This window comes from Balaenoptera acutorostrata, chromosome 1 (genome assembly GCF_949987535.1).
Source record: "Balaenoptera acutorostrata chromosome 1, mBalAcu1.1, whole genome shotgun sequence".
Taxonomy (NCBI): Eukaryota; Metazoa; Chordata; class Mammalia; order Artiodactyla; family Balaenopteridae; genus Balaenoptera; species Balaenoptera acutorostrata.
In genome coordinates, this window is record NC_080064.1 from 183,427,068 (window position 1) to 183,452,648 (window position 25,581).

Consider the following 25,581-nt stretch of genomic DNA (forward strand, 5'->3'; position numbering starts at 1 on the left):
CAAGCAGGTGCATTGGGAGAAACTTTGAACACTTACCTTTCTTGGATAGGCAGCATTTAATCCAAAATCAGATTAGGGTGGGTTGATCATTTCTCCTTCCCTTCTCATTTTTTCATTGTATTAACTCATTCATATATATATATGAGCTCTATGTAGTTTTGTATGTAGATAGTGTATATATATATATATAAAACTGAGTTATTTAATGTATATAAATATATATATTTATCTACTGCAACCGCTTACTCCTATTTTATTCAATATGTGGAATAGGCTTTTAGGTTCTTCAATATCAGAATATTATGTTATGTCACAAATAACAAAACAAAGTAGCCATGGCTAAGTTGCTATTTATAGATTTCCTTTAATGGTTGAATGGTCCCACGAGAAGCAGTTCATCTTTTTTAAAAAGTTATTACATTCCATGTGGGCAAAAGAAACACTCACAAAAATTTCTTTCTACTTTAAACTATATTTTGGGGTCAGAAACACAGATTAAACGTCAAATGTTGGAAATTATAAAGGAAAGTAAAAATGCCAATAATGTGTTGTTTAACAAAAAAAGTTAACGCCAAATTATAGGTGGGATTGTTTTTCCAACGATTCTAAACCGGAGTAGAGGCACAGCTCTCTCTTGCTAAACTCTGACAAATGACATGCTTTATTAATAACTTATTTGTTCGTTTATTAAAACTTTGGATGGTGAAAAAAACATATATTTTGATCTGAAAATTTATGTTAGCAAAGTTCATCTTGTGTTTCCTCCCATATTTCTATTCTAAATGAAAAATTATGGTCTCCAAGAGACATGATTTGTGTGCCCGTAAATCCAAACTCTCAGCTAAATAGCTATGTACAAAATATGGTAAAACAAAGTTCACACAGAAATAATGTGAACTGACTACCTGACTTATTGAAAATATTTTTGGCCCCCTGCTTGATTTCCTCAAGGTCCAACTTGATTTTTCTTAACGTAAATGATCCTCCTTCACTTGCCCAGATACTTGCATAGGGCTGTCTCTAGCTATTCTTGTTCCTACAGCAGGTGGAAATGGTCCCCCTTCAAAATTATTACATAAGAATGGCTATACAAACCAGTTTGATAAACCTGAAACACGTCTAAATGGCATTTAAATTACATTAGCACCTACTTGTACAGACACAGTGAAAGGTCATAACCGACAAGTACCATCTTCGCTGTTTGTAAATGTCTAATTTGCTGCTTTAAAGTGGGAAGCCACCTCACTCCCTCGTTGCTGCCCAATGGCTGTCATGTTGCAGATACCTCTGACAAGTGAGTATTTACTTAGTGAGAACCCATTGTTCTAAAATGGACTGAGAGGGAGATGCCCTATGTGAATGCATTTTTATTGCATTGCCTTTTCTTTGCTGTTTTTCATTTAGGAAGAGGAAACCCATAATGATTAAAAAAACAAAATACAGGATTTCTCAATCTGCTTGCCTTTTTTTTTTTTTTTAAGTGTGGAAAGTGTCTTTATCAGTTACTTGGACTTTACCAAAGCTAGATTTGGAGTCTCCTAAGAATTTATGTAAAAACTGTAGACATACAGATTTTGATTCCCGCAAGTAGAAAGAAGCAGTGAGCTTTTTCTTTCATTCCTGACCTAAGTTAGGATTTCAGAGGATTAAAATACTAGCTCCAGATAATAAATTTACACGTTGTCAAAATAATTATACAACTAGGGTAAAGTAGAGAAATTAATTACAGATACTTGTAAATAATTAAAAAAAAAAAAGTCATGACATTATCACAGAATCTGTTATGCATAGTTATTTGTAAATATAGGAGAAAGTAGTTAGGCCATATGATTAAAATGTCAACTTTAATTACAAATTAAAAAAGAACTGGCTGAGGTTGAGAAATTTAGGCAGGACTTTATCAGAGTTTAAGTGGCTCCAGAGAAAATCCTATATAGACACTTATAAGCAGAGCTTTATGTATAATCGGTGCCTTAATAAACACTTGCTGAATTATGAAAAACCATTAGGCAACTTTTTTTGTTAAGCATTCAAATATTTTTGTGGAGAGAGAGAGGGACCTGGTATCTGGAATTTTTATTTCTCTGGAATATTATTGCTAGCCTTCCATTCTTGTTGAAAGGCAGTCCGTGAGCTGTTAAGGAATTTTCTCTCCATTCATTCCTTGGGCACATATTTATTGAGCACATGCTATGTGGCAGGCAGTGATGCAGGTGCTGGGGATACAGCAGGGAGCAAAGAAGAGAAGGTCTCCACAGTTAAGAGCTCAAAGATCATGGAACACACTAAGAAGGGTACAGATATACCTGTTAGGCAGCACATCATCACACCCACTCCTTTACTTGCTTATGTCTTTACCTTGAGCTCCACTATCCCGTTTTACAACTTAACAACTGCCAATGCCCCTGGATGCTACACAGGAACACTGATAAGGACAGTAGGGATGGAAAGAAATGTGCGCACTTGATGTCGGAACTACAAAAAGAGAAAGCTTGGTGATAGATCCCTGAAAGGCTAGGAGTGAGGCAGCTGGTGGGTGGTGATGCTGTTAATCTGGGAAGTAGTGAAGCTGTGGGGTTTGTCATTGGGGTTGGGAAAATGGGCTCAATTTTCAAGGTGTTAAGCCATCTACGGAGGACTTCCCGGGGGAGGATTTTTCAGGAAGTATGGCAGGAAAGGGAGAGAAGGGCCACATAGTGAAAGACATTTCATATTGTGCCAGAGAGTTTCAGTTTTGTCCTTCAGGAGATGTGGAAGCCAATAAAGCATTTTGATCAGCGAATAGCATAATTAGATTTCATATTTAAAAGAATGCTTGAATAGCCACAGGTAGGATGGAAAAAGGAAACACCAGACATAAGGATTTTGGTGTCCCTGTATCCCAAAAGAGAAGATGGAGGCCCAAATCAAAACCACGGAGGAAGAAAAGGAGAGAAAGTGTTGGGTACATTTGGGAGGATGTGTCCAACCAAACACCCATCTTTCCTCCTCTGCATTTACATTCACCTTGATCATTCTTTATGGTGCCTACCTACTTCTCCTCATTGTGCTCTGATCTACTTTTACTAAACTGTAGAGTTATAGAGGGCAGGCATTGTACCATCTCATGGTTCTGAGGACGGTGCTTTACTTATCACAGAGGCACTAAGTATCAATGGTTACCGCGGAACCATTGGAAACCTAAATAACGTAGGGCTAGACCCAAACTTTGGGAAGATTTTTGCCACCTTCCCATTTTACAGATGAGAAAGCAGGAATTGGAGAAGTTGAGTCACATGATTAGTTGGTAACAGAGGTGGCACCCCATGCCAGGTTGACTTACTCCCAATCCAGTGATGTTCGTGGGAAGTGCTCACCTATACCCACACGGCCTTGTGCTTCATGTAAGTAGCTCTCAGTTTGTTATTCTGAGTCAGACGGCATTGGAGCTGGAAGATCCTTCAGAGATGTTTGGTCCACATTTCACATTTGACAGATGAAGAGTCAGCTGTGGGTCTGTATTTGTTTGCTGGGGCTGCTATAACAAAGTACCACAAACTGGATGGGTGAAACAACTGTCTCACAGTTGTCTTCCAGTTCTGGAGGCTGGAAGTCTGAGATCAAGGTGTCTGGAGGGTCGGTTCCTTCTGAGCGCCGTGAGGAAGGATCTGTTCCATCCCTGTCTTCAAGCTTCGGGTAGCCTCCAGTATCCCTTGGCTTGTAGACGGTGTTCATCCTGTGTATCTTCACATTGTTTTCCCTCTGTTTGTGTCTGTCTCTGAGTCTAAATTTCACCCTTTTTGTGAAGTTACAGTCAGATTAGATTAGGACCCACCCTAATGACCTCATCTTAACTTGATCATCTAGAAAGACCCTGTTTCCAAGTAAGGTCACATTCACAGTCCTGGGAGTTAGGATTCCAACAGCTTTTGGAGGGCCACAAGTCAGCTTACAGCGGGGACCAGGTTAACACCGTTGGTCGTAGCGAGGGTAGAACCATAACCCAGATCCCCCGACCTCAAGGTCACTGCTCCCCACCCCAGCCTCTTCTCTCATCTATCACTCCACAGCAGTAAACCCTTAGCTTTTGGGTATTTGACATTATAAGTCTCCTACATGCTCTTCAAAAGTCTGTGGAAATGTCTGTCCGCCTTACAGATCCCCAAAGTTCAAGACAGAGTCGATTTGTGTTTATTTTGGAGGTTTGACTTTTACATCAAGAATTAGACCAAATTTGATAAAGACTCCTTGGGAATTTCCTGAAGGGGATGGTGCCTGCACATCTGGTGCCCAGGCTGGACTGATTTTCCTTGGACAACTGGTCCATGCCCTGTAACGCACGATGATGATATTTCTTGATGACTCCCACTGGGGAAAGCAAGGCAGATTCAAGCACAGTTTCTTTTTCTTCCAAATCAGAAATGTAGCTTCAAAATGATGCTTTTCCCTCCTCTGTATCCATCTAATCCCAAAGTGAAACTGATAATACCCTTCTATAAGATTTTTTTTTAAGAGTCCTATATCATATGACGCTGCCTTCCTTTTTTCTTCATGGCCAAACAAAGTTAAGTCACATCAAAAAGGAGAGCTTTCCAGGCAGAACTTTCTTGTTTTCAACTAGTAAAAAAAAAAAGCTTGTAGGAAAAGAAAGCTATTAGATGTCCCTCCTTGAAAGCAGCTTCTCCATCCTCGCCTCCATGCTCCCCAACAATTTGTCTTTCTTCTTGGTTTAGATGAAAGGAGAGAAGTAAAGTTGAGGACAGGTCAGAGGGAGTTTGGGAAGGACTAAGGGAATTATTTGCTCCTCTGTAGGCATTCAGAGGGGGTAGGTAAGTGGGACTTGCAAAGAGAAGCTGTACCCTCCCCATAGACATTCTCTGTACTCTTATTTTGCATTCTTCTGCCCTCTGTCTGGTCCTTTTTTCAAAGAAGCTTGGCAATTGTTTAAAACTGCCCTCTCACAAAAACAAACAAACCAACAAAAAATTCCTATCATCATTTTGAGGCTTTCCTATGCTGCCACCTGGGAATATTTTTCCTTAGCTGCTGTTACACTTTTAATTTTTCTAGCAAGCTGGACTGGGAAATAAGAGACAATTGTTAAAGCATTTCACCAGTGCCATGGGGGTATGGGGGCGTGTTTTCAATTTCGGTGCCCAGGAGTGGGCTAATTGCAAACTTAGTTGGCTGTTCGCATAATCAGCATGAGTGGTCAGTGGCCAGTCGAACCTGTAAGCTCGGTGAATAGTGATAATTGTGCCCTGGACTGGGGGATACTACCTGTCCAATTCTATTCTCTCCTTCTTTAGTTTATCGCAACTATCCAGATCTTCTACTAAACTGTATAGATGGTGGTCAGTTCTCCCACATAGATATAGAGTAATTTTTGAATCTGAGTTCTGTCTTTCAGATTTTCACATTTGTCCCGTGAAGCCACTATTTCAAAATAATGGCTCCATAAAATCTCTGTGAACCCCACTTGGAGTATGAAAACAGAATTAAAGAAACAGCTATCTTATGGAATCCACAAATGTTAAAACAAATGATCAAATTGGGACGAAAGGAGTGATCCCATTTTTGTCAGTTATTCTTATATTTCACCCGAACCAATTGTTATTGAATCTCAGTTATTGTTATCTGTGTCAGGCTAACAGGATAAAGGTTCAAAGGGTAACATTGTATGTATTGTATCTAATGCTTAGGTACTAATATAATAAAGAGATATTATAATATAATAGAGATAATTATTATCATCTTTTATAAAGAAAATGTTTAAATAAAATGCTGCCGGTAGATCCAAGTGGATATTCCAGCTTTCACTTTGGCACTGGACCGTCTGTAGCTGCTTGCCTCTAGCCTCTACTGAGTTCCAATCCGTGAAGTCCATCTCTATGAAAAAAAGAGAAAAAAGGTCTTAATTTATATATATTTTACAAGCCCCAGCGCTGTGTGTTTTTTTTTGTGAATCATAGAACAAATGATATGTCTGCTCCTATTTGAGAAGAACAGCTGACTTAAAAAGAGAGAGTAAGTTTATCACTAACAAGGCTTCTGCATCTGTGCAATTATTGATAACTAAGACCAAATTCTCGTGCTGTTGTCATTCTTTTCTCGCCTAGCTCCTGTCCACGCTAGGTTTATTCATTCGGGAGAAGAAGAATCTAGCTGACGCCATGTTGCTCAGTCAGCTTCTCTCAGTGAACTTCGTTTGTGATCTCAGTGAGTCATTACGGCAGAATTATCATTTTAGCATGCTATGCTATTTGCTGAAAAGTGTCCACTTTTGGTGGAACAGAGACACTACCGTTCAAAAAACTGTGGGCGGGCAAATCAATGCCATGATTAAGTGATATTCACAGACACCCTGAAGATTTAAAAGCCTTGTTCTGTTTCAGGGAAGCAGCTGAGAAGAAAATGCCTAGCAGGGGTTAAACCCAAATGCCTCCACGGCAGCCTATTTCTGTCAACACTCTGTTCAGGAAATAAACATTTATGCTTTCTGAAATGAAAGTGTATTTTTGAAGACTAGCCGTCAGATATTTTTTGCCCTTCACACTTTCAAATGCTTAGCCTTTTTTGTAAGTTGACCGCAAAGTGCATCAGTTGGCCGGGCTCAGAAAAAAATAAATAAATAAAAGCGCTTGACAAGTGCCATAGCACCACTGTCAACCTCCGAAGTTTCCAGTAGAAGAAGGAAAGAGGGTTGGCACAAAACATGGTTTCTTCCAGCCTATTACTTCAGGGGTACCTGCCTCTTGAGAAGCTTTCCAATCCTTCCAAATGATGTTATTCCCAAATGTCATCTGGTTTATTTGGAGCCCACTGTATTGCAGATAAACACGCTACTTAACTGTGGGTTAAGGTAGCGAGTCATTCTGCCCACAGAATGCCTGAGATACGTTAAAGGGCACTGATCCTAGGCTGGAGATGAAGAGAGATCAGGGGTGTCAGCGAAATGCATGGAATGGGCTGGAGCTGGGGAAGAAATAACGGTGCTATGATACCAGTGTATTTTAAAAAGCTGTAATATGGCTGAACATTTAAAACTATAACCTGTCACACACCAAAGATTAAGATCCTGGGATGTACAAAACATGAAGTTCCAATGACACCACTGCAAAGCATGTTTTATTTCACTTCGGAAGGAGGTTTCTCTCCAAAGATAGCTAAAGGTTATAGATGCTGAGGACCTCGAACTTGTAGCCTCAGAGCTATAAAACACCACTAAATGCCCAGTAAAAGCACAAACAAGTAACTATCATTTGGATGCAAGCATGCGTGTGCTAATGGAGCCATAGTGTTTTTAGAAAATTCCTTAGACTCAGTTTATTAAAATATACATTTTCATCTAGATCTTGGTCATTTAGGTTGTTATACTTTGCTCAGGACAACTGATAAAGTTATCATTTTATCCACGTGTCTTTATGAATGTGAAATAGAACTAGCACTCCTCAAGGCCAGGGAGAAAATTTTTGAGGAATTAAAATATCATCTCGATTATGTATTCAGCCTCCTTCGTGCTCAGGTGAACACAGCTAGATCATAACAAGGCTGTTTAACAAGGCTGTTATCCAGGCATTTGGGCTGGACAGCTCTTTGTGACAGTTTCTAGATTGCAGAGGTTTGGGAGGAAAGGGTTAAACTGTTGGGATTCAGCTATTTCTAGACCAAGAAGAGATTAAAAAAAAGTCCAGACTTTTTTATGTTGTGTAAAGCATGGGTTGTCTTCTTTTCCCTATGGTTTTGCAAAAATTATACCTCCTCTAATCAGCTTGAAATAGACTTGAGGCAATCCAACAGACCTTTTGTGCTATATCCATCTTTATGTGCTCCCCAACCTGCCCCCCAAAAAAGGAGAACCTTTTCTTTACCCTTTTCCTTCTTTTTATTTCATTAAGAATTGAAAGGAAAAGTTTGGTTTACGTACACTCTCACACACAGAGCCATCCACCTAGAAGAATCAAATTGCAGGATCAACCTAAAAAAATGAAATGTTATTGTTTTTTGCTTAATTAAACCCCCAAGAAATGTGTGAAACACTGTTATGGCTGAAAAATTGTTCATTTGTAAATCACAGGGACAAAGGGGCCCCTGCGCAACTTTAAAGTTTCCGTGCACGTAAATGTCGATAGTGTGCCTTCTCCATCATCAGCACTAAATTCACATTGATGCCTCTTTTCTTCTCCGTATTGATCCTTCCATGAGAACGTAGATTTGTATCTGTTAATTAATGCGTCCTGAAACAGCGTTTGTATTAATCAGGCAGATAAGAAAAATTGGATGCCTGCATCCTCCTGACAACCGTAAAAGTGCTGGCCCTGATAAAATCGTGGATGGACCTCAATAAAAAAGTTCCTCCTTCCACTCAATAAACTAATCATCCTGCTTTTAATTATTCGGCAGAAAGATGTGTGGAGATTGGAGAATGTGTAAATCTATTTACTAACAGCAGTGTCTGGGAGGGAGAATAGGGCTGTCACAGGAAGGTGCTGCAGGCTACGCGCTCCGTCCATCTGCTGCTGCAGAAAAACTGCTGCTTGGGAGCGTGAAAAGGAACAAGGAAACGAAGGCAAATGGAAAATACCCATCCCTTTCTGCTCAGAACTTTCTAGATGATTATGTTTTCGTCTGCTTCATTTACAAAAGAAATTCCTACTTCGTCCCTTTTCTGAGCTTAGATATTTGAATTTGCATGACATCTTTTTCTGGTGATGGGGGAATAGAAAAAAAGAGCAATATTGTTTGTTTGTTTTTTGGTTTGTTTGTTGTAAAACAACCTCAAGAGCAAATGGAACTACACCTACTCAGATTAGATCATTATTTTTCTCTTTTGAATCCCTGTTAAAAGTTGTTACATCTCTAATGCCAAGAGGATATTTATTAATGTAACCTCACATTGCAATGACAAAAAAAAAAAAAAAAGAATGGAAAAAAAGGGAAAAAAAGACATAGCCAATCTAAAAGAAGATCAGTTAAATAATATGTAAGCGGCTTGATAAAAAAATGAAAGAAATGCTTTTTACACGGGCCCTAAGACCCCTTAAGAAAAGCTTGACTAATCCCTCTTGATGATTTTATTAAACACTTGTAGTTAATGGTGCCAAATGGCAAACCACTAGTTTTCTCCAGCGGGCCAGGAAATCATTTCCTTTTCTTTATCATGCTGTAGTTGCTAATATCACAAGTTGCATTATTAATATTTCCTTCCTTCTGTAGAATTATTGGTAGCAGGACCTTAAATCATGGTACCAGTGTCCTCAAAAACCATAGAGATAGTTGGTCACCCTTGGAATTCCTGAGCATAACCTTGGAAATGAAAGTGAAGTTTTAAGAAACATTTCTTTCTTTAGGAAAAAGTATGTGGTTGACCATCAGGTTTCTCCACTAAGACTTCCTTTTAGAGTCTGGGTCTAATTCCTCAAAAATTTAAATATATATCTTTACTCCTAGGTAAGTTTAATTGTACTACTTCATCTTTCCCTCTTGAACCACGTTTTCTTTTTAATTTTTTTTTTTTTTTGCTTGTGTTTTCTCGAGTTCAGAAGGGACTTTAGACATCTATGCATAAATGCAGACCAGATTTTTGTAAAGGATTGAAGCAGTCATCCAGGTATTTCAGATAAAAATAATATATCATATAGCTACACTTACGGAATGCATATTATATATTAGTGTTTTGCTGGGTTTTATTTTATATTTCCCCAAAACAAAAATTAAGGTACAAGGAAATTGTCTTGCTCAAGGTGAAGCAGCCAGTAGCTCAGTGGAGCCAGTATTCAAGGGCTCTGCTCATATCCTGTCCATCACACCTCGTTGCCTCCATATTTAACTTTTCTTAATAACTGGATCTTAATATCAAGAATGAATTGTGGCTTCTCTATTTGGTGAGGAGGCCAGGCTGCAAAATATTCTACCCTCTTTTATACCAATAATCACCATTTAAAACAGGAATTCATGCTAAATATCAGGGGGGCAAAATATCCAGTTAAGAAGGCTCTTTTGGGTGTAAGCATCCTCAATACTCACTGTGCTTGTGACTATTACAGAGAAATGGTTCCAAATTGCACTCTACTGTGTGGCCTACATTGTTTGTTTTCCTTTATTTGAGGCTTTTGGTTTTTTACTTTCATGGTGTTTATCAATAGTAGTTTTTAGAGATGAGGTAGTTGAAAGTTTGACTTCCTGTAAGACAGTCGTGAAGACTTCCGCTAGAAATCAAGTATATTTCAAGATTACACAGTATTTTCTTCTCAAGTGAAAGAAACAAAACTACTTCTTTTCTATTATATTCCTCTCAGCTGTGTCTTAAAACCTTGAGAAAATGCCAACAAGTTGAAGCTGGTTTGTGACTTTTACTTTGCCATTGGCAAAATGATCAGGGGAAACTTTAAAAGGGGCTAATCAAAGCTCAGCATAATTTTGAGCACCGATGCAGAAGACGACTACCATATGAAACTAACGTTGTATTATGAAATGATGGCTTTGAAGTAACTCGATCTGCCCATCTTCCCTTGCAGGCTTCTCCACGCTGTCCCTGGCGGACCAGATGAGCCTTCTGCAGAGTGCTTGGATGGAAATTTTGATCCTTGGTGTCGTGTACCGATCTCTTTCCTTTGAGGATGAACTTGTCTATGCAGACGATTATATAATGGATGAAGACCAGTCCAAATTAGCAGGCCTTCTTGACCTAAATAATGCTATCCTGCAGCTGGTAAAGAAATACAAGACCATGAAGCTGGAGAAAGAAGAATTTGTCACCCTCAAAGCAATCGCCCTTGCTAATTCAGGTTGGCATATTGACAATGGCCCGTTGTTACATTTTCTAATATGTCAGTTTTACCCCTTCCCTTAACTTCTTCTTCAGGGATTTGCTAGACCCAGTTGTAAATTCTGAGTCAGCAAAATTATAGTCATTGTAGCTTTCTAGTGAAAAGTTAGAAGAAAAGAAATATCAACTTAAAGGGAATTATTTTTATTTTATTTGTTTATTAAAAGCTGTGACACTTCTACCACCTAATTCACTTACTAACATGAACCATGGCAAAGCAAAAACTCATGTGCAAGTGGTGTAAATGGACACTCAGGGCCAAATTAGCTCCTTTGTCTTGTTTGCACAAGTGAAAATAAGTGTTAGGTACAAATACAAATCATTCCCCCGCCCCCCCAAAATGCAAATTTTGTAATTGGAATAATATATGTAGTGTTGCTTTTCACTTTGGTTGTCAGAGAATACTCTGTTTTCTTCCATTCTGGAATTCTCTAAAAGTCAAGTTCTGCTGAAGGAGTATTTCCCTCAAGGGTATCACCTATGCAGTAAGGGTTAAGAATTATGAGAATAAATGGTCTTTACATGAGAACTGAAATGTACTAAAATAGGGAGCAACCTCTGATAAGTAAAAATCGTTGGTGCTTTGTTGTTTTTCCCTTTGTGCCTCTCCTGATGCTTGATTGTGGTCTTAAGTCTCTCTTAGCATTTGCATAAAGTCCAGGATAGATCCCTCCTTAATGACGTGCTGATCTTTAGATACCTGCATGTCAATAACACGCTCTGATGCTATGTACCATTGACAGTCACACCGTGCCCCTCCATCTGCTTTTGTTTTGACCCTATCTTTGAACTTTATCTTGGTTGCCGGCCAGTAGTTTTCCCTTTAATTACAAGAAGGAAACTGTCAATAAAATCTGTTAAATGGGATGCAATGAGTGGCTTGAATGGGCGGACGGCTATTTGTTCAAATTCTGCAGCATTCAAGGTATTGACAGTTTGTTTTCTGGGGCCATATGTGACGATCAATCTCAGACTGGGCTCAGCCGCGCTGAAAAATGAAAAACCAGATTGCTTTTGCTTACTTGTGGATGACGACTTTGTGATTTGGCGTGGTCCTAGTGAGATGAGACCTTCTGCCCAAATTGCCCCCATGAGAGCCAGGGACGCGTGACTGTTTTTAGAAATAATTTTTAATTGATTTTGTAATTAACAGTTCATCTACAATATTGATGCATGAATCCTTGGACTGATAGGAGGGGAATTGTTTTCAACAATGAAGTTGTACTTTCCTATTTGTCTTCATAATGGCATTTAGCATTTCACACTTTTAATGGCGAAGGTACCCCTCTTCCTTATAACACCATTCACTTCTCGCTTACTCCCCTGCGAAACTGTAAAATATGATTCTGTATGACAAATGGCATCATTGTCACAAACCCCAAGGAACCCTGTGCCCTGCTCTCTGGAAAACCAAAGTGGGAGATGGGATAAAAATTTTCTGAGAATTTATTAGCTTGCATGGACTTCCCATTAGAGCACCTCTCGTAATTAGATGAAAGATTTTGCAGTGATGGTTTGGGAAGAATTTTTATTTGGAAATCATATAGTGATTCTCATGTAAAACATTTACTTGGTTAATTATTTTTAAAATGAAGCCAGTGTGTTTTATATCTTTCGTGTCTCAAATTGCTTTTTGTGAATTATTAACTAATCATGAATGCTGAGCAATGCTAAAACTTTATCATCAAAATTGCTAAAATTCTATACTTTTGGGTGTTAGATGTATACTTTATGGCTATGGATTATTATTTAGTTTACCTGAATTACCTAGTAGCAGCATTTCTGTTGCTGCTGTTTAGAAGTATAATCATTAATGTTTTGATGTATAGATATTTGTATTCCACATTCTCTGCTGTGAGGCGGAGGAGGTGACCTACTTTCAAGCAATGACTGGTGATTAAAAAGTTTAAAGAACTAGCCAGTTTATTTTTCTTGTATTAACAGCCAGAAATAGTCAAACAAACCCTCTCTTTTTTTCTAGCATAGTATTCTGTAGCATTTTTTTTCTCTTAAAAATTTCTCCACCTTACAAAATTCTCCTGTGAGTAATTCTAACATTTTTTCAGCGTCTCAATACCAAGGAAAATTAATTGAATCAGAGTCCATAATAAAGGAGTAATGACTAAGTCCTATAGGGACTATTTTAATGTCTAAATTGTGCCACCTCTCCTGTGCTGTATAAATATGGCCTTTCTCTCATCCACCCAACCTGCAAGCCCCACCATTTTACCTTGGGATAAACCACTCAGAAAGGCATTTTGTTTGAGACTGTCAATATGATGCTATTTTATTCCATTTTTTTACCGTTACTTGGAGGACAGCAGTAAAGTTGCAGATTCAATCTTGCCGGGAACCTGTGTTTCTTAAGCTGCTCAAATACAACAATATGAAAATATTTTAATGCTTTTCGTAAACATGCAAAAAGCTTGTAGATTTTCTTTTAGTATTTAGAAATTTTAGATTAACATAAGAGACTTTTGGCGGAGAAAAAAAAACTAGTGTGATTTATATAAGTACCTCTCATAATTAGATGAAAGATTTTGCAGTGATGGTTTGGGAAGAATTTTTATTTGGAAATCATATAGTGATTCTAACGTAAAATATTTACTTGGTTAATTATTTTTAAAATGAAGCCAGTGTGTTTTATATCTTTCGTGTCTCAGATTGCTTTTTGTGAATTATTATCAGCGTTCCCCGTATGGCTGTAGGTGTAAACAACCATTGTCTCATTAATCTAAATTTCAGCTTATTTTAAACATCTGTCTTTATTCAATAATTATAAATGTTGTGCTTATGCTTGGGAAACAGGGAATTGGCTTCCCGATAATGGCTGTCATATTTTTTGTAGCTATGTTTCTGTCACATATGAATTCAGGAATATTTATAACACCAGAAAGCCATTGGAAGTGTATTCCCTATCTTCAGGTACATAGCCAAAAAAAACCAATATATCATGAGCTAATACTGTAATTATCACATTCAGATCTTTGAAAACCCTAAATAATTGTTCCACTGATTTTTGAAGGTAAGAAACTAACTGACTCACTTAAACTACATATTCTCTATTTTGGAGCGCCAACAGCCTTTTGAGAAATACTGCATCCCCGATACATCTCTGTGGGACTGAATTTAAAGAGGACAATCTAGGTCACAATTTTAACATTGTCATCGTAAGGCCCCGGCTTTCCCACACGTACACCAAGAGGTTTAGACTAATCTCTAGAATTCTTTCCATTTGGGGAATTCTCTGATTCTAGAATTAATTTTATGTCTTTATGGGAAAATATAGTGAAATATTACTGCCAGCATTTTGGGTAAGATTATAGCATGTGATTCTGTTCTCTCAATTGGTTCTATTGATTCTTATGTCTAAAATTTGTTTGAAACTATTATTACTGGCCCCAAGGTAATATACTCACCTTTACATAGTGGAAGATTAAAAGCAGTTTAAGATTAAGAATCGCTTTTAGTCCGATCATTCTCTTTGGCTTAAGTCACAAGACCTTCAACTCCATAGCTGCCCCTCACAACCCAACTGCTGCCATCCCAGACCCACCCCTAACCTAGAGCCCTGTGAGCCCAGACCATGTGAGAATAAATAGGATCTACATATTTAAGTTGAGTTTTCTTTTTACTTCTGCATAGTACCTCTGGAGTAATAGCATCTATTGATATAAAGCTGCAAATAATATTTTGGTCATCAATTTTAAATCATCAGTAATTATCCTCATCTCATGACAGTATTTTGTTCTCAAGGACAAATGGTATATGTGCAGAATGTGGTGTAATTTCAAGGGATTAAAAAGTCTATGATTTCTGTCGGGGAGTGGAATGGGGGCCGTATTTAATCAGCGTATTTGGACCCTCATACAAGTTTGGACTAGTGGTTCTCAATCTTATTTCATTCTCTCTCCTCTTAGGGTAGGCTTCTTCGATATGTTTTTCCTAATAGGTTCCCAATGAAGTATTAATATCACAGATATACACTGCATCTGTTTATGTACTGCGTATGTGTGAATTTTACCTTAAAAGAGAGGGTTTTTTCTACTCTCCAATTCCAAATTTCACCTCCTTTGAGAATGCACCGTTTATCCACGTAACTGTTTTCTTCTCTGTAAAATGAGGCAGATGAATTCAATAACATCTAACATCTCACTGGCCTAAAATTTTAATCTCAGTTACTTTTAAGAGAGGGTGGTGAGTTTGGTCTTATATTTTGCGTGTGGCTTGGTCATATATTTTGTGTGTGGTGTGTGTGTTTGTGCTAAATTGGTAATATAGAAATATTAACATCTTCACGGATCTAAACAATTAGTATAAAAGTAAAAACATCTCTTCAGTTCTTTAGTATCTACTGGGCCCTCAAACAATTTTACTGAAATTTTGACTGAGTTTGCTGATTTGATACTCAGGAGATAGTTTTACCTATTGGTCAAGAGATTATCCCTTTTTAGAATCTTTCTGTAGACATTTCTGTTACAGTTTTTAGCCTCTGCTGGGGAATCTCTTTTGATTTCCACAGATGCCTGTTTGCGTAGACATATCCAGTATCATTTTACAGGTAATGGAAGTGAGCTGATAAAGATGTGTGGCTGCTTTGAGACAGAGGGCTGGACCCTCAGTCCCTTGCTATCAATAAGCTATTAATATTTCTATTTCACAAATACGTGTATACCATGTCTTTAAAAGGGTCAACGAATAAGATGCTAGCCAGTGCAATTTCACATCTGCCACCCTAAATTAGTATTTTAAGTTTAGTTTAGAATTTTGTCCCCAGTTCCTTTATCTTGCTGTCTTCGTGGAGCTATAGTGGTATAAAACCACTCAGGAAAGTGACAAAAAGAATCGAAAACAAAATGTTTACCAGCTTATAGCATTTTGTAAGAAATGAATATGGATAGGTCCTTTGTGGCAGGTAGAAATTTATTCTTAACTTTTACCCAAACCAGTATCTTATTCTATAAGATAAATAAGAAGTCAGAATTATGCCTTTCCATCTCCTAGTCTGCTTCTCTTTGGTTTATGCCCATATCAGTCATCACTGCTTGAATTATTTTAATTTTATTTTAGGTAATATGTCTGGGAAGTAGATTGTTTTTTAATTTAATGCAGCCCTTACATTTCATGCACACTGTGATATTTCAAAATTTTATGTAGAAAATAAGGCTGGTTCCTGAATGTTTCTTAGCATGCTCAATGATCACTATGCCTTTATGTAACATGGGAAATATTTGCTACAAGTGTCTCTGTGCTTCCATCCTGCATTATAAGCACATAAAATCCTCTATAGTTGCTTTACTTCTAGGAGTTGACATAATATAGCACCATTTTCATGTATAGGTCTTAAGATAATGAGCAATCTGTTATAAAAGGTCATTGGCATGGTACAGAGCATTTAGGATGTTGTGAAAGGTTGAAATATTTACCACCCAAGCTGGTATCAAGATTCACTTCTTGGATGTCATTGTCTTTATCACTTCTAGTAACAGGAGTTAGAAAGTTCTAGAAAAGTGTAAGATACTGGAGGGAGAGGGAAGGCCTTGAGTACTTGCAGCATAATAGAAAAGACCTAGCAGGGAAATTATGTGAGGTAAACAGAACAAACAACAATAATTTGGGATTTGAGAGGGAAGCCTGGAGGAAAGAAACTATGGGCCACAGGGGTTTTCTGTGATTCAACATTTTATATAAATACAGTAGGAGAGTGACTTGTGTGATTGATATAAATGTAAGAGAAAGCAGACTTGATAGCCAGAGCAAGAAATGAGGAAAACAGGCCTCCAAAAAAAAAAAAAAAAGTGTCTCAATGGAAAGCTGTAAAATCAGAAGTCCTGTTCTTCTCACCATGGTTAGGCACAAAATCAGAATTATTATGTCTATTTCCAATATTAGAATTATAACTTCTCTGGGTTAGAAAAGACCTAAAAGGTTTTATGAGCCAACACTCTACTTGATATATGAACAGCTTCCTTGGTGTTTCTGACAAGTGTCTCTGTAGTCTTGATAGGAATTCTGCTCAACTCACTACTTTCTAGAAGGGACCTTTTCATCAAGTTTCTCACTACCTCTCTCTCTAGCTCTCTCACCATTTTAATGTAAAACACACACACATACAAAAAGAAATGTGTGACTTAATAAGTGTATTAGTTCCTCTAACAAATCACCACCTCTTGGTGGCTCTAAACCACGCTTATTTATTCTCCTACAGTTCAGGAGGTCAGTGGTCCATGATCAGTTTCACCAGGTTCATGAGAAGGTGTGGACAGGGCCACTCTCCCTCTGGAGGCTCTAGGGGAGAATCTGATACCTGGCCTTTTCCAGCTTCTACTGTGGTGTTCCTTGCATTCCTTGGCTCATGGCACTTTCCTGCCTCTTCAGAGCCAGCCCTGTACCATTTTGCTTCATTGGCGACACTGCCTTCTTCTTCCTTTTCCTCCCTCTTATAAGGACACTTTTGATTTCACTGAAGGCCCACCTGGATAATCTAGGATACTGTTCCCATATCAAGATCCTAAATCACAGCTGCAAAGTCCGTTTTGCCATACAAGGTAACATTTAGGTTGCAGGGTTGGACCATCCAGATATCTTTGGGACCGTTTTGCTGCCTACCGCAATGAATATATAAGCAAGGTCAAGAAATAGAACTTTGCATCTGTCCTAGTCGCTCTCCCTTCCCTTCTCACAAAAGTAACCCCTATCCTGTCCTGACTTTTACAGTCATCACTTCCGTATGTTTTATAATGGTTTTGTTACTAAATGTGTATCCCCAGACACGATAGTTTAATCTTGCCCTTTAAAAAACATTGTTTTCTCCTTATGGATTTTTAAAGCCTCCTTTAATCTAAAAGTTCCTCTTTAAGTTTTTGTGTTCTTATAGTTTATCTATTGCAAAAGCCAGGTCATTTGCCCTGCACAGTTCCCCAGAGTCTGGACTTTGCAGTTTATATCCTCTAGGGGCAACTCATCATGTTTCTCTGCCCTTTGTGTCTTGTGCAAACCAGCAACTGGATCCAAAGGGCTGAATCAGATTCAGTTTCTAGACCTACAGGTGGGGTGCTGTTCTTTGGGAGACATATAATGTCTGGTTGTCTCGTTTTTTGTGATGTTAGCAGCCATTGGTGCTCATTCCTTAAATCCGTGGTGATTTGTAATTTTAACCTTTCTTTTTTCATTCAGTAGTTGGGATACTTATACACAGAGATGCTTTCTCTCCTCTCTTATTTAGTTACCAGTGATACAGACTGAATGGGAAATGTGGGATAAATGCTTGATTATTTCTGTTTATTCACCAGTTTTCAAGATAAGGAATCGGCACCCTATCTTTTTTTAATGTCATTATAAAGGCATGTATTTAAACATAATCAACGGATTTCAATCAATTGTAATTGTAATTCTTTTTAAAGTTTAAATTGTCCCATTTGGGTCAGCGGGAACCTCTTCAGCTCAGCGTCTGGAATCTTTTTGAATGACGTAGTAGTTGTAGATACTCTCCTTCCTATTTATTCTGACAAGGTGTTCATATTCATCCTAAATATTTCCTGATTGGGGCCTGGAATCTGATTACAACTTGGGTGCTACTGGTACCGATTACTACATTCCTGGGTTGGCCATCCTTCCTGAACCCCTTAAGTGGAACAGAGCTAAGAACGCAGACACACACACTATAATCCTGATTGTGTGTGTGTGTGTGTGTGTATGTGTGTGTCTTTTGGGGGTATCTTGTTACTTAGTTTTTTGGTAAGTGTTTTCTATGGATTTTTAATTTTGCCATCTAGTTGCTCTGTTCTTTTATGTGCAGATTTGGAGAGATTAAAAGTTTTTGCTGCCACCACTGCCATCTTCCTGGAATACAGTTTACTGATTTTTAATCAAAACTTTATGATTGGCATCTTTCTGAAAACTTTAAGTTTGACTATCTATGTTAATCAAGAGCCATTGGGCCATGGCAGTCAACCAGGATTCTTCGGTATCTCAGCTGATTGTAACTGAGAAGATCACTTTTTTAGACTCCTTATAATTGTATATAAAAATGTGGAGACACAAATTATCTTTTAGAAAATAGACTTTTGCTCACTTCTCTGTCTTTTTCTTCATGTTGTGTTTCATTCCTTTGGTGACTAGAGTCACGTCGGCTGTATCGTTACTGCCCCTCTTCATGTAGGCAGCTTACTAACACTAAAGAGTATCAACATCTGTGTTCCACAGAAAAGGTTACTCTGAGTGTTGGTTTATAATATGTACCAGATTTGACTCTGAATATGCTTTATTTATGTCTAATATTCAATTCCGTCCTCAAAATAAGATTTGGCATCATTGAGAAAATAGTGCCAAGAACGAGCTACAAGTCCTGAAGACAGTTCCTAAACAGAGAGTGGTCATTCTGGAGTAGCTTTACCTAATGCCACAGTAATGGATAATTTTACCGTAGAGAAGGGCAGTGCCTTATTCCAGGTAAGAAGTAAAAACAAAATCTTCTTTTGCAACGGCTCTAAGTCTCACTGAATTTTGCAGCTATTGGTATAAGGATATTTAGCTGTCTTCCCAGAGTAAATGATCTGAGCTAGACATGTCCCTTTAGGGTCGTACTTCATGGAGGAAAATATTGGAATTTAACAAAAGGGTTCTATTTTATTATTAGATGTTGAAACTTAATATATGGCTGACACTGTACGTATCATTGGAACTTTGGTACTCTTTTGGAATCTTGATCATTTTAGAATAGCATTTGTTTGTCTTATTGTCTAGTTTAGTGATTCTCAACCCTGGCTTGGCCATAGGATCACCTAGATTTTAAAAAATACTGATGTCCTGCATCCAGCTCCAATTTTCTGATTTAATAGGTCTGGGCTTGGACCCAGAAATCCTAGTTGTTTTTTTTTTTAACAACTCACTCGGTGTTTTTAATGTTCAGCTTTGCACTGTCTGGTTAGTTTATAAACCTGTGATTTCCATTATTAAGTTTAGCTGGTTCCCATTAGCACAAATACTGGGAAAATTTCCTTTAAAACATAAAGTTAAAAAAAACCCAAAACCCAGTACCAACAACTAGAGTTAAATAATTATATAAAGTAATGCCAGTTCTATTGAGCTTTGCATAAATGTATAAATTTAGCCCAAAGAACAAAACAGAGATTAAAGCCACAGAGCCAGAACTTGAACTAGGATCCTTAGTGGAGATTAATATTTTCTTCAGCAGTCTGCCAGCTGAATCATGGTCTAATTAAATAGTTCAGATTTAGTGAGTTTGCATTTAAAGTATTAGCAGCTCCGAGAATGGGTAAAGCTAAAATGAGTTAGAATCTTTTCTGTAAATGGGAAGTTAAATTATCATAGTAATTTGATTAAATCATTTTTAAATCTCTCAAGCTAAATCACCGCCTTTAAAGAATAGTTTGAAGTCTTAATTGCTGTTTGTGAGCATATCTCTCTGCTATTTGTTCTCGCCTCATTTCCTGTGACATCCTATAATATATCTCCCGCCAGGCAAGAGCAGTGGGGAAGGCAAGACTTGGAGTCGGGGCTGAGGTGACCGTACTTCAAGCATTTAAAGATCTGCCATGTCGAAGAAGGAAATTTATCCTGTATTGTTTCAGTAGTTAGAACCAGGAGCAAAGGATGGAAGTTAGAGGCAGATTTGGGAAAATATGAAGAAGACACTTCTAACAATTAGTTCTGTCCCTTGTTAAGTAGAATGCTCTCCATGTAACTGGCAATGTCTTTATTAGAAATGTTGTAGAGAAGATTCTTGCTGAAGACGCAAAGTTGAATGAGATGAGCTTAAGAGGACGATTTCAGCTCTTTAAAAAAAAAAAAAGGAAATGCCATGTCCGGTGTTATAAATTCTGGCAGCACACTTTGATTTAAAGACACCAGAGTGTAAGCCTACCCTGACACTCACTAGCAGCCGCCTGCCTTGCAGGGCTGTTGGGAGATGAATGAGGCAATGTTCATAAAGTGCTTATCACAGGCCTCACCCAAAACAGGTGCTTAAGAAATGGTATATTTATTATATTTATTCTGCTTTAAAAAATTTTTTTTCTTTTTATCTTTTTTTTTTTAATTAATTATTTATTTATGGCTGTGTTGGGTCTTTGTTTCTGTGCGAGGGCTTTCTCCAGTTGTGGCAATTGGGGGCCACTCTTCATTGCGGTGCGCGGGCCTCTCACTATCGCGGCCTCTCTTGTTGCGGAGCACAGGCTCCAGACGCGCAGGCTCAGTAGTTGTGGCTCACGGGCCTAGCTGCTCCGCGGCATGTGGGATCCTCCCAGACCAGGGCTCGAACCTGTGTCCCCTGCATCGGCAGGCAGATTCTGAACCACTGCGCCACCAAGGAAGCCCTTTTTTTTTTTTTAATTTTTTGGCCACACTGCGCGGCATGCGGGGTCTTAGTTCCCTGACCAGGGATCAAACCCGTACCTCCTGCAGTGGAAGCACAGAGTCTTAACCACTGGACGGCCAGGGAAGTCCCTATTCTGCTTTTTTTAATCAGTATATTTATTCTGCTTTATAAAAAAATCAATCTGTTTGGAAAACCGCTATTTTGTTTTAATTGTGTCTGTAAAGAGTGCAGTTCCTTTTTTCCTCATCCATTTCTTCCCCGCTGTTTTCACTTAGAGTGTTAACGTTTAGTCCCCAGATAGGTTAGGTGAGGCCACCTCATCCCCGTTCCCTTAGGTACAAAGGTCAATCTTCTGTGTATCTAAGCACTCACCGTTAGTGTGTGTCCATGCCCACCATTTTCCCCTGACAGTATTTAAGTGCAAACATAGAAATAAAACATATCAGAGCATGTTGTTGTCACCTCCGTGACTGTTTTTTTTTTGTCACTTTCATTACCGCCCCCTTAGACAACTTTGGAAATTCCGTGTGCTTGTTTCTAAGAGAAGACACACAGGAAGTGGTTGGAATTGCTATGCTGAAAGGCACCAGATTGCAGGAAAGCCTAGGTAGAAACAGCCCATCGGAAAGGCCAGGGTTCATGCTGGAGAATGTCTGGAGTTCCACTCCAGGACACCACTGTCAACGTTTCCCACCTAGAAGAATTCCTTCTTTTGGCTTCACCAGGCAGGAATCGAGTCTTGAGCAGCAACTATATTCCAGACTATTCAAAACTCTTTTAAAGAAATGTGTTATTAACCACCTCATGTAAATCGTGGTCAATTCGCCAATGATGTGATGAAACGATTTTAAAATGACAATGTAAAAAAAAAAAAGCAGTAAAGAAAATATGAAGAAGTTTTAAAAACCTTTATTGGTTATAGCCATTGATCTTTTAAGTACCTTGCCGTAATTTTTTTTATCATATGTTTAGCTACTTGATTTTCAATTACATTTCCTCTCTCTTTTTGGGCATGTGATCTGATATTGATATTTGAATGCTATGAAAGATTAGGCTAGGTACATATATCTCAGAGCTCTGCATTCTCAGAGAACTAGAATTATTAAACATGAAGAATCCCCCAAAGACTCCGTTATGTGTAATTAACAGATAAACTGTCATCAGAATCAATAAAACGTGCTAAATGATTCAAACTTGTATATAATTAAGTGTCTGTTTTAGCGCTGGAACTGTAACTTTTATTTTTTTTCCCCACATCTCACATTTCTCGCAAGAATAATTGTGGCAACCCTGTTAACCCTTTCCTTGCTTGACTGAATTAGATTTTTAAATTAGTCACTTAAGGGAGAAGTTCACCTTCACAAATGTGAAAAGTATTTCAGAATTCATTAATCTAAAGTCTGCAGAGAAGCAGGCTATGTCAGGATGTTTTAATGAACTGTTAAGAGTACACTAAAAATCCTAAAAAGATGAGCAATGTATTGTGATTTCTGTACAGTCTACAACTGAGCATAGTGTTAGGTTCGGTGTGTTTACATGGAGTTCTTAAAATTTTGGTTATCAACTTTTTTTTTTCCCTTTTGGGACATATGGGCTTTTTGAGCACAAGGTCTGAATTTTAGACAACGTTACATAGAATAATTTTTTAATAGATGGCCTTTTATAATTGAATGAATGAATAAATACACGAATGAGATAATGAATAAAACAGCCAAGACTGTTATCTGTTAAAGTGTTCACTTGCTCAGTCTCAGGAGGAGAGAAACCCACATGTTTTAAATATAGGCTTTTTGTAGAAATTCCCATGTTCTAAGCCAGTATTGTAAATTATCTACTGCAGTGAAATTTAGAAAAGTAAAATGGAAATTTTGGAAATGTGAGAGTCTCTGAACGAATCACAGCATAGAGAAGTTCAGTAATAAGATTTGAGTTTCATAACTCGAATCAACGTATTTTTTATTGTTGTTAATATTGTTTATCTTTTTGGCCTTGTACAGACTCCATGCACATAGAAGATGTCGAAGCCGTTCAGAAGCTTCAGGATGTCTTACATGAGGCCTTGCAGGATTACGAGGCCGGCCAGCACATGGAGGACCCTCGCAGGGCTGGCAAGATGCTGATGACACTGCCACTCCTCAGGCAGACCTCTACCAAGGCCGTGCAGCATTTCTACAACATCAAACTGGAGGGCAAAGTCCCCATGCACAAACTTTTTTTGGAAATGCTGGAGGCCAAGGTCTGACTAAAAGCTTCCCCAGGCATCCTATCCTGCACGCCGAAAAAGGGAAAAATAAACCCAAGAGTGATGTCAAAAAAAAAACTTAGAGTTTAGTTAACAACATCAAAAATCAAGTAAGACTGCACTGATCATTTAGCAGCAAGACTATGAAGCAGCTTTCAGATTCCTCTGTATCCTCCTGATGAGTTTTTTTCTACCTTAATCTCATCTTTTCTCTGTTTCTTTTGCTCTTTTTTTTTTTCCCCGCCCTATTCTCTTTCTCCTTCGTTTCTTGCTTCCTTCATGGCTGGTTCCCCACTCTCTCCTTTCCTTTCTTCCTTCCTTCCTTCCTTCCCTCCCGCCCTCCTTCCTTTCTTCTTCTACTTTCCTCCCTCTTTTTCTCATTCTTCCCCTTTCTTTTAAATTTTAATAGCTCTGGTTATAAGAAAATGTTGCTGCTTTTCCTTTCTTTTTCTTTCCCTCCCTCCCTTCCTCCTTCCTTCCTTCCTTCCTTCCTTCTGCTGCTGAACTTTTAAAAGAAGTCTCTAATTGGAGAGTGATGGAAGCCAGCCCTGCCAAAGGATGGAGATCCATAATATGGATACCAGTGAACTTCTTGTGAACCATAACATCCCCAGTGACTAAGGAATCAAAGAGAGAGAACCGCGGTACCTAAGAGTACAGTGCAACATACACAAATTGACTGAGTGCAGTATTAGATTCCACGGGAGCAGCCTCTAATTAGACGACTTAAGCAACGTTGCATCGGCTGCTTCTTATCATTGCTTTTCCATCTAGATCAGTTACAGCCATTTGATTCCTTAATTGTTTTTTCAAGTCTTCCAGGTATTTGTTAGTTTAGCGACTATGTAACTTTTTCAGGGAATAGTTTAAGCTTTATTCATTCATGCAATACTAAAGAGAAATAAGAATACTGCAATTTTGTGCTGGCTTTGAACAATTATGAACAATAATGAAGGACAAATGAATCCTGAAGGAAGATTTTTAAAAAAAATGTTTCATTTCTTCTTACAAATGGAGATTTTTTTGTACCAGCTTTACCACTTTTCAGCCATTTATTAATATGGGAATTTAACTTACTCAAGCAATAGTTGAAGGGAAGGTGCATATTATCACGGATGCAATTTATGTTGTGTGCCAGTCTGGTCCCAAACATCAATTTCTTAACATGAGCTCCAGTTTACCTAAATGTTCACTGACACAAAGGATTAGATTACACCTGCAGTGACTCTGAGTAGTCACATATATAAGCACTACACGTGGAATACAGATCCGTAGAATGATCATGAGTGCACCTCTCTACCTGGGAGGTCCAGTTGCCATAGGATTTCTAGCTGCCACGGTGGTTAGGAATGAGTTGCTGCCTGTTTGCAGAGTTACAGACCTTTTCTCAGAAGGAGCTGTGAGCCAGTATTCACCTAAGAGGCAATAAGGCAAATGCCAGAATTTGAAAAAAAAAAAAAAAAAAAAAATTTATCAAAGACAGCAGACGCCTGACCAAATTCTAAAACCTAATCTCTATGGGTTGATTCATTTAGGAATGTTTGTCTAAATTAATCTGCAGTTTTTACCAAGAGCTAAGCCAATCTATGTGCTTTTCAACCAGTATTGTCACAGCAAGAAAGTCAGTAAGGTCCCAGACTGTTAAGAGGTGTAATCTAATGAAGAAATCAATTAGATACCCCCGAAATCTACAATCGCTGAATAACCAATAAACAGTAACCTCCATCAAATGCTATACCAATGGACCAGTGTTAGTAGCTGCTCCCTGTATTATGTGAACAGTCTTATTCTATGTACACAGATGTAATTAAAATTGTAATCCTAACAAACAAAAGAAATGTAGTTCAGCTTTTCAATGTTTCATGTTTGCTGTGCTTTTCTGAATTTTATGTTGCATTCGAAGACTGTTGTCTTGTTCTTGTGGTGTTTGGATTCTTGTGGTGTGTGCTTTTAGACACAGGGTAGAATTAGAGACAATATTGGATGTACAATTCCTCAGGAGACTACAGTAGTATATTCTATTCCTTACCATTAATAAGGTTCTTCCTAATAATAATTAAGAGATTGAAACTCCAAACAAGTATTCATTATGAACAGATACACATCAAAATCATAATGATATTTTCAAAACAAGGAATAATTTCTCTAATGGTTTATTATAGAATACCAATGTATAGCTTAGAAATAAAACTT

General features: G+C 38.1%; 1 protein-coding gene across 2 annotated transcripts in view; it reads left to right on the plus strand.

Moving 5' to 3' along the window:
* ESRRG (estrogen related receptor gamma) overlaps positions 1 to 24,860 on the plus strand; it is a 435,178-nt gene extending 410,318 nt beyond the window's left edge. For both annotated transcript variants that reach the window (XM_057544245.1, XM_057544241.1), the window contains exons 6-7: positions 10,497 to 10,766; positions 23,144 to 24,860. In XM_057544245.1, coding sequence (XP_057400228.1) covers positions 10,497 to 10,766; positions 23,144 to 23,388 — 515 coding nt within the window. In that variant the 3' untranslated portion in view covers positions 23,389 to 24,860. The remainder of the gene's footprint in view (positions 1 to 10,496; positions 10,767 to 23,143) is intronic.
* The last annotated feature ends 721 nt before the right edge of the window (positions 24,861 to 25,581 follow it).